General features: G+C 39.4%; 1 protein-coding gene across 1 annotated transcript; it reads left to right on the forward strand.

Annotated features, from left to right (window-relative positions):
• Positions 1 to 801: 801 nt before the first annotated feature.
• CD40LG (CD40 ligand) lies at positions 802 to 9,673 on the forward strand (the record flags this gene model as incomplete). Its single annotated transcript, XM_033928950.1, has 4 exons — positions 802 to 990; positions 1,508 to 1,645; positions 8,253 to 8,298; positions 9,611 to 9,673. Coding segments are annotated over exons 1-4 (403 nt in total), but the record flags the coding sequence as incomplete, so codon positions are not given.
• Positions 9,674 to 10,471: the final 798 nt, after the last annotated feature.

Here is a 10,471-nt window from a genome sequence, read left to right on the forward strand (position 1 = left end):
ATGATCCAGTCCAGACCGCGGGCCGCAAATAAAACTTGGAGAGCCACATGCGGCCCGTGGGCCGCGTGTTTGAGACCGCTGGTCTAGTGTATCTGGGTGACTTGCCCAGGGTCACAAGGAGGAACATGGGTTTGAACCCACAACCTCAGGGTGCTGAGGCTGTAGTTTTGATCACTGTGCCACTCTCTGCCCCCAATACTGGTTGTACATACCACTGGAACTGTTTCATGATTATTTCAAAGATTCAGTAGTATTTCCAAAGGTTGTGCAGATTTTGTGATTTCCCTAAGAACACCTACATTATAAGAATAATTTCCAAGTAGGTAAGTTATACAGTAAATTTACTTCATTTAGGGGAGCAGTAGTTATCTTAAGATGTGTTATTTTTCTGTTAACCTGGCTTATTAGCAATTAAATGTCATTGCACTGTCTGTACTAAAGTAGCCTGAGTTGTGGTAAAATAATCCGTTTTAACAGCAACCCATGATAACTTCCACCCTTAGTAAGCTCTAGAAATTCACTAGTGGTATAAAGAAGCTTCATAGATTTCAGGGTAAGCATATGCACATGGAAAAGGAACATCCAGGTCACCCTTTGTATGATCTATCAATTGGAAATATGGAAGCCAATGACACAGAGACAAGCTCGTGTGAGTGATTTGCTGTGGGAGCTGAGAGTGAACAAACCAACATACTACAAGGCAATATTTTCCAGGAAGTGTGGGTTGTAGCACTCACACTACACATAACTTTCCTTAAGGTGTCAGAGTCATAGAACCAATGCTGCTTGGACGTAGGAACTTGGTGGAAGGCAACACGTCAACTCTAGCAAAGAATGAACGAACCGTATGACCAAAGCCCCTCAAGACCTGCAAATACACCATCTCCTGCGACAATGAAAACTTTCTTGTGCTTTCTTACTTTATTTATTTTAGCTCAAGTTCTTGGAACGACACTTTTTGGTTTATATCTCTACATGAAGATGGATAAGGTAAGACGAAGAACCCCATATTTTTCATGATATGGATTGTTATAATCATGGAAACAAAAAGGTATATATTATAATGACTGGATTTCTACAATTTGATAAATAAACCGGTGATTACACTTCTCTTGTATTTCCGTAAAACAGGAAACTTTGCAAGCACAGGACAGATTATATAATGAGCTAATAAAGACTCATTTAGCTTATACAGCAGACAAAATTTAATTAGAATCAAACTGTCTAAGGGAAAAGATTCAACTGTTTATGGTTTCTTTTATGAAGCTATGTAGAAATATAATGACATCTTCTTACAAAAGTCTACGATTATTATCAAAGTTTTAAACAGTCAGGGATAAAAGTGCAGTGTAGCAGTTCTAGGACTTCCATTTTTAAAAATACATCGAAAGTCTGGATTATATTTAAATTGCATTTTTTATCTAGAAATGGAGCTGTCCGTGTCTGAGTCTTCATTATTTTAATTCATAGGCTATTACTCTCTTTTATTTCAATGATCCACTAAAAGGTCAAGGAGGAGATGAGTTTACATGAAGATTACTTGTTCCTGAGAAGAGTCCAAAAATGTAAAAAAGGAGAAGACATGGACAAAACGTTACTGAACTGTAAGGAGGTTGTAAGCAAGTTCCACGAGCTAATAAATGAGGTAAACCACTATTTTATACGCCATGGAGATATGCTACGTATTCTATTATCCTGTATAACTTATCATGGGGAGCGTTCCATAGCATGACTTAAAAATTTAGGGGTCCTTTTACTAAGGCGCGCTAACCGATTTAGCGCACACTAAAGATTATTTTATATATTTATTTTAAAAATTCTTATACCGCCAAAAAAAAACAACTCAGTGGTTTCCAGAACTGACACACATAAAAAATATGACACGATATTTGAAATGATTTAATCGGCCAGTAAAAGCCACTGACTGGTTAAATCACTTGTTTGAAGCTATTTGCTAATTTTCAGTGGCACTTAACCAGTTATCACCACCGAAAATTAGTGAAATCCAGCTATTTTGAGGGCGTTCTGAAGGTGGAGGCAGCAAGCAGCTTCAACTTCTTTTGCAACCAGAAGCAGTTGATCTAATTTGTGAATAAAAACCATAAACCTTAAGTGCCGATATTCAGCACTTAACCGGCCAGAGTCACCACATAAATGGGACCACATAAACCGCAGTCTTATCTTTATGCAGCAACCCATGGTCACTTAAGTTTGGAATATTGACTTACCGGTAACTAGCCTTGTGTTAGCCAAAGCCACATAAGCCGGATAGTCAAAGCTGAAGCCTGGACATGGCCTGGCATTGATTACCCGGGAATAACACCAGTGGCTGTCAGCAAAACACTCACCGCCTCCGGATGAATATTTACCCTGCAATAAATATACATCAGGATTGTATACTTAAAGCAACAGTACCATAAACTTCTAAGTGATGCAGTCATTCAATTTGTACCTTTGCTTAATCTTTGTAAACCGCATAGAACTTCACGGTATTGCGGTATATAAGCTGTTATTATTATTATTCCTCCATTCATATACTTTTTAGATGTTAAACAAATGATTATAGTCTAATTTGTGAGGGTTGAATGTAGAATTCAGTTTGTTTACAGAAGTTTGGCAATAACAAAACAAGGCGTACATTTGGTTCTGATGTACAGCTTGCACAATAAACAGTTATTCAGTTTTGTGCATTTTAAACTTTTCTCCTCACCCCCACCTTACTGCCCTCCTATTCCCCCAAACTTACTCCAGTTGCCTGCTAGCCTACTCCTTCTAAGACTTCTCTAATAAACTAGAATAGAACAGAAAGAAAAGGAGAGAACTTGCCTAAGACTCTCTTTTCTTGACGTCTCTACCCTTACCTCGTAATTACGATGAGTTAAGGACATCGCTCCTAGGCCTTGGGGAAAGCATTTGTAGACAAACTTTACAGATCAGAAGACACATAGTTGGAGTGATTAGAACAGTGGTCTAAAATCTAGGAAAACCAAGCTCAAATCCCACCGATTTTCCTTGTGATAACACAACATAAAAACACACTTTTATACCGCAAAACCGTTAAGTTCTGTGCGGTTGGGCAACACCCTCCCACCCCCTGCCTTATCCCCATTACCCTCTAAAAAATACCTCTTGTAGCTGAATGTAAAGCCTTGAGCTACTACTGAAAAAAGCATGGACTTAATCCAAAAAACTAGAGAGCATAACTTGAGGTTGCCGGGAGGAAGACTTAGGAGTAATGTTAGGAAATTCTTTTTCACGGAGAGGGTGGTGGATACCTGGAATGCCCTCCCGAGGGAGGTGGTGGAGAAGAAAACAGTGATGGAATTCAAAAAAGTGTGGGATAAACACAGAGGATCTCTAATTAGAAACAAATGGTATAAATTAAAGAACTAAGGCCGGTATTGGACAAACTTGTATGGTATATGTCCCATACAATTCAGTGTTGGATGGGCTGGGGAGGGCATCAATGGGAACTCCACTAACTTGGAACATGAGGACGTTACTGGCCAGACTTTACAGTAGATATCCTGCAAACAACGGGATGGTTGGATAGGCTGGAGTGAGCTTAGATGGCAACTTCAGCAGTTGGAACCTAGGACAATACCAGGTGGAATGGACTTTAGTCTATGGTCCAGAAATATCAAAGAAGAGGGAAGTTAATTTAATCATGTATTTTTAATGAGAATAACTAATGGACAGACTGGATGGACCATTCAGGTCTTTATCTGCCGTCATTTACTATGTTACTATGTTACCTGGCAGAAACCCAAAGAGTAGCAACATTCCAGAGCTGAGATTGTGATGTCATAATGCCTCATTCCACCAATGCCTAAGAGCCAGCCTCAGCAGTGGTGTCACAATGGTTCGATTAGATGGCAACTTCAGCATTTGGAACCTAGGACAATACCAGGTGGACTTTAGTCTATGACCCAGAAATATCAAAGAAGAGACAAGTTAATTTAATCATGTATTTTTAATGAGAATAACTAATGGGCAGACTGGATGGACCGTTCAGGACAGATAGGGAAAAATGCTTGAGTACCTGAATGTAAACTACTTACCAGTGGTTCCCAACCCTGTCCTGGAGGAACACCAGGCCAATTGGGTTTTCAGGCTAGCCCTAATGAATATGCATGAAGCAAATTTGCATGCCTATCACTTCCATCATATGCAAATCTCTCTCATGCATATTCATTAGGGCTAGCCTGAAAACCCGATTGGCCTGGTGTTCCTCCAGGACAGGGTTGGGAATCACTGACTTAGGCTATATAAATAAATAAATAAAAAATCTGCCGCCATTTACTATGGGCTCCTTTTTCAAGGCGCGTTAGGGCCTTAACACGTGGAATAGCACGCGCTAAAATGCCGTGCGCTAGCCACTACCACCTCCTCTTGAGCAGGCGGTAGTTTTTCGGCTAGCGCGCGCTAAAAACATTAGCGCACCTTCATAAAAGGAGCCCTATGTTGCTATGTACTGATCTGGCAACCACCAGTTTCTCAATCTGCATCATATTATAGAATACATTCCTCCAATCGGAGGAAGCACACAAGTCATCCCATACCAGGACTTTTGCCCATCAAATAGGCTTGCCTGATGAGAAGTCAGAACCCCATACCCTTGCCACCTATTTGGAACAAATCATCACAGAAGCAATGTTATCACTGGATTGTTTTTCATAGGTTGCCAAAAAATGTGGGTTTTTAACAGATAAAAAGCTAGAAAGAAAAATGGTGGCCCCAAACATTAGTGTGAACGAGCCGGAGAATATAAAAAATGGACCATCTATTGAAGGTTTAATGTACAGCGCTTCGTACGCCTTTCAGCACTATAGAAATGATAAATAGTAGAAGTAGAAGTGGTACATACAAACATTAAAGGGAACAAAGAAATTAAATGCAGAAATCATTTTACTAGGTTGAGGCAAAAAAAATGTTAACAATTTTATAAATGTTTCTAGGAGACTCTACTTGCTTATGTATAACAATTTTTATTGAAAGAATCAAATAATCAGTACAATAGGATAATACAGAAATACATTCAATACAATAAGAATTACAATAAATTTCATACAAATTTAAATCATTCTTTCAAATTTAATTTCCATATGAATTAATTCAATCTTATCTACACCCCCCTTAATTCCATCCCCTACCCATTATCTTCCCCTAAATGAAATCCCTCACCCTGGATGAAAGTTGACAAAAATAAAGAATTAAAACAAATAACTGGATTGTAATTAGTAAACCTAATTTTCATAATAAATCATTGATAACCAAACTTCGTATTTTTGGTGAAAGATTCTGAATATAAGGATCCCAAACGTCCATAAAAAGACGAGTTTTTTTAGGCGAATCTCTAACCTCCCAACTCTCAAATAAAAATAAGCGATGTATTGATTCCTCCAATGCCAAAAACTTGGAGATTCTTTCTGCAACCAAAACTGCATAATAACATTTATGCCCAATCATACATGCTTTCTGAAATAAAATACATTTTAATTGGCCAAAAACCCCACAATCTGATGCTTTACCAAAAATTATTCCCCTAGGACAACCCACTATCGAATTACCCCATAAAGAACCCAAAAATAATAGGATGGCAGACCAAAATGAGTTGATCAAAGGACACAACCAAAAAGCATGAGATAATGTGCCAGGATCTTTATTACGTTTAATACAAATTGGAGTATCTATTAAATTCGCATGAAAAGCTTGCTCGTCTACATTGTGACTCTACTTGCTTAAATGGAACACACTGAAAACGATGGCCTATGACAGGGGTAGGCAATTCCGGTCCTCGAAAGCCGGAGCCAGGTCAGGTTTTCAGGATATCCACAATGAATAGGTATGAGATGGATTTGCATGCACAGCTTCCATGAGATGCAAATCTATCTCATGCATATTTATTGTGGATATCCTGAAAACCTGACCTGGCTCAGGCTCTCGCGGACCGGAATTGCCTACCTCTGGCCTATGATATAGGTTTAGAGTAGAACTCCACTTCTCAGATAAGCCTCTTCTGTGCCCTTCTCCTCTACTGTCGACTCCAGACTCCATCCCTTCTATCTTGCTGCACCATATGCCTGGAGCAGATTTCCTGAATCGGTACGCCAAGCTCCGTTTCTACCAGTTTTCATATACACACACTTTTTCGACGCTGCTTTTAACTCCTAACTCCAACCCACTTGTGCAGTCCTTGTCTATTTTGTCACTCCCTCTGCAATTCCTATCCCAATTGTTCTGCTTGTCTGTCTGATTAGCAGGGGTTGTCTCATCATTGGATGGTTAACAAGACTAAGAACGATATAATGCCCCTGTATCGTTCCAGGTGCGACCTCATCTGGAGTATTGCGTTCAGTTCTGGTCTCCTTATCTCGAGAAAGATATAGTGGCACTAGAAAAGGTTCAAAGAAGAGCAACCAAGATGATAAAGGGGTTGGAACTCCTCTCGAATGAGGAAAGACTAAAACGGTTAAGGCTCTTCAGCTTGGAAAAGAGACGGCTGAGGGGGAGATATGATTGAAGTCTACAAAATCCTGAGTGGAGTAGAATGGGTACAAGTGGATCGATTTTTCACTCCATCAAAAATTACAAAAACTAGGGGACACTCGATGAAGTTACAGGGAAATACTTTTAAAACTAATAGGAAATTTTTTTCCACTCTGAGAATAGTTAAGCTCTGGAACGCGTGGTAAGATGTGGTAAGAGCAGATAGCGTAGCTGGTTTTAAGAAAGATTTGGACAAGTTCCTGGAGGAAAAGTCCATAGTCTGTTATTGAAAAAGACATGGGGGAAGCCACTGCATTGGTAGTATGGAATATTGCTACTCTTTGGGTTTTGGCCATGTACTGGTGACCTGGATTGGCCACCGTGAGAGCGGGCTACTGGGCTTGACGGACCATTGGGCTGACCCAGTAAGGCTATTCTTATGTTCATGTGGTTAATGTAATGTGCGGCACTGCTTTTGCTTGCATCTGGCAGCACTATAGAAATGCTAAGTAACAGTAGTAGTGCAAAATGCTTTTTTATGACCATCATTATCATCAACAACAACAACAACTTTATTTGATTTACTGCTCAATCAAAATAATAACTAAGCAGTTTGCAGTAAAAGAAAATTCAGAAGGATAAAATAAAACAAAAAGAGACACAACAATGACCACCTAGGTGAAGATTAGAAGTAGGTTGGAGAGACTGAGATCATACGCCACATGCCCTGGCTTAGAAGTGAGATTCATTACTGTCATGGTATACACAAAACTAGGGTTACCATATGGCTCCAGAAAAAAGAGCACGGATTGAGATATCCAGGTTTTAATAATAATAATAATAATAATAATTTTATTCTTGTATACCTCCATACCCAAGGAGTTCTAGGCGGTTCACATCAATTAATTAAGATCCGAGATGACACGTGGAATTACAACATTTTATCAGAGTTTCAAGCAATGAAGAAGGTTAGGTTGGAAGGTAAGAGAGAGAGAGAGAAACCGACCAAATAAGGGGTGGGGGGTAGGAGAAGAGCAGTAGGAGGGGGTGGGGGCAGGTATCGGTTTATTGCGGGAGAAAGGGGGTTAAGGGTCCTGTTCACGGAATAGGTGAGTTTTAAGTAATTTTCTGAAGCCGAGGTAGGTAGGGGCCTCGAGCACCATTCGGGCTAGCCATGGGTTCAGCTTAGACGCCTGGAAGGCAAAGGTTTTGTCGAGGAATCTTTTGAGATGACATAGGGAGGGGAAGGTGAACAGCTGAATTACTCACTATTTTAAAAGCACTGCACACCAGGACTGGGTAAAATGTAAACCCCGCAGATCCCAACCGCACTGCCATTGAAAGCCATATGGTAACCCTAGGCAACACTAACCCACTGAGAGAAATTGCCCAGGGGCAAAGCTACAATTCAGCTTTAAACACACCATAACTAAAGCAATATAGGACAGAGGGAATGGCAAACATGAGACTAGACCTACAAAACCAAAAGTGAAAAAGCTGTCGCAGGGCAACGCCGCCAATAAATACATTATTTTCACTTAGAAATGTCTGAGTATAATAGTAAGTTTTTAATGTATTCTTACATGTGAAGAATTAAATGAATTACAGTTATCCCTGAAAAAAGTTTATAAATGATAAATAGTAGGAGTTATTTTCAATTCATTTCATACCACAAGGAGCTCCTTAGGTCATGCTGTGAATATGGTGCAAGGATTTAGTATTGATGAAAAGTAATTGACATGTATTTTTATTCTTCATTTTAGGCCACTAAAGAAGTTACAGCAAGTCCAATCTTTGAGAAACAACAAGGTATGCATGTGTATTGACATTTTACTGTCTGTAATACATACTGAATGAATCATTCTTAAATGGTTCTTGAATGGAAGTTAGACAAGATTGTTCCTGGTAGCCTTATAAGACTTGAAAGGAAAGACTCAGGGCTCGTAGATTAGATATTTTTAAATTAGTTAAGCCAAGTATATTAAGACATGTGTGCTCTATTGGAGAAATTTTAATGAGGCAACATGAGAAGTGGGAAGAGAAGAACATTGGTAAACCAGAAGGCCCAATTTCAAATATCACAGCAGCCTCTCGTGGCATTGGGTAAGTCATTGAACCCTCCATGCCTCAGGAGAAGACAATGGCAAACCACTCCTGTATCATGCCAAGAAAAACACATGTGTTGCCACCAGGAATTAGTTTGGCTGGATGGCCCATCATTATCTGAAATGAGTCTCAGCATTATAAGAGCTTTTTTTCAGCCGCCATGGTTTACCTCTTCTCATGCTTTCTTGTTCTATTTATGCTAAGTGTTTCGTAATGCACATGAGTACATATGGACCTGCCCAGTAATTGCATATTTTATAGCCATTTCATCAGAAAAAAAGATACCAAAGGTGAGAAAAAAAATCAAAAATATAAAAGAATGAATCAAATGTTTAATGGCTTTAGACGTGTAAAGGGTCACACAGTGAGTTTGAGAAAGATCCGAGGGCCAGCAAAAGATTTCAAGCTTAAACATACTTCTAATTATGTAAACTATCTTGACCTGCTTCTTCGGACTGGGTTTGAAACATTAAAAAATTAAAACGAATATTGATTCTACAACACTTCAAGGATAGATTTTAAAAGCTCCCTTTATTTTGGATTGTCAACAGTAGCAACACCCTTAAGAGATGCTATAGAAACTGCAAACAAAGTGGACAAGACTGAAATGAACACATTTATAGGACTTGAGCATGTCAAGTCAACTGTTTGGGGGCTGCAATGAAGGACTTTAGGAACCGCGCTTTAGAGACCACTGCTCTAGGATCAGTGAGATGTTTGGTTTGCAATGAGCCTCCGTGGAAACAATAAGAAGGGAAATGATCGCTGTAGACTGCTGTTAAGTTATTTTTAGCACAAAGTCCCTTTTTATTTATGAAACCCTGTATTAAAATAATATGACTTAACAGTAGCACACGTTGATGACTTTGGTTTAGTGGCATATTTATGTAAGGCACATAGCAAGACAAGGCTAACTTCCTCCTTAAAACACGTGTTTCAACAAAGAATCCATCCTTCATCCTAGTTCAGTATTGTATAATACAGAATTAATCACCATAATTTCATTTCATTTTAGGAAACAAGGAAGACCATAATGGAGCCCATCCGGTGGGACAAAACTCCAGTCAATCAAAAGCAGGTAAGAACCTTAGGGCTTGATTTACTCAGCTTTTCCCCCCTGTAGATACAGACTGTCCATTGATGTGAAATCTAGTTACATTGAACAGGAGTTTAAAATCTTAACAAATCAACCTTGATTATGAATTTAATCAACTACTTGTTTCTTCTTGGCATTAAACTGAACTGTTAAGTATCTTAAGGTGTTGATTTCCTTATCGCCCGCTCTTAATCCTCAAATAATATCCTAGTTTACACCCTCTGGACCGACTCCATCCTATTTATATCTTTTTGAAGATGCAATCTCCAAAATTGTACACAGTACACTAAATGGGGCCTCACCAGAGACCTAGGCATCGGCATTATCACCTCCCTTTTCCTACTGGGTATTCCTCTCCTTATGCACCCAAACATCCTCCTACTTGTAACTGTCGCCTTTTCTACTTCTTTCACCATCAGGCACAATCACCCCCTACAGTGGCGTACCTAGCATATGTGACACCCGGGGCCCATCATTTTTTTGACGCCCCCCCCCCCCATCTGTATGAAAAACATGATTTTTTGTAACAATCCACACGTCACACATGAATATCTAGGAAAAGGCAGCATCTTACATACTGCAGTGAGCAGTACATCAATAAACCCATTGTAAAACTAAACAAGTCAGACTAGTACAGATCAATCCTACACAGTCAATCCTAACAGAAAACCATGTCTTTCGAACACACAGAACACAGAAAACACCTTCGCCTAGTATGTAATCACAAACTAACTCCTCCCCCTTTTACAAAATTATAGTGTGGTTTTTAGCCACGGTGGT

The sequence above is a fragment of the Geotrypetes seraphini genome, unplaced genomic scaffold (genome assembly GCF_902459505.1).
Source record: "Geotrypetes seraphini unplaced genomic scaffold, aGeoSer1.1, whole genome shotgun sequence".
In the NCBI taxonomy this organism is placed as follows: Eukaryota; Metazoa; Chordata; class Amphibia; order Gymnophiona; family Dermophiidae; genus Geotrypetes; species Geotrypetes seraphini.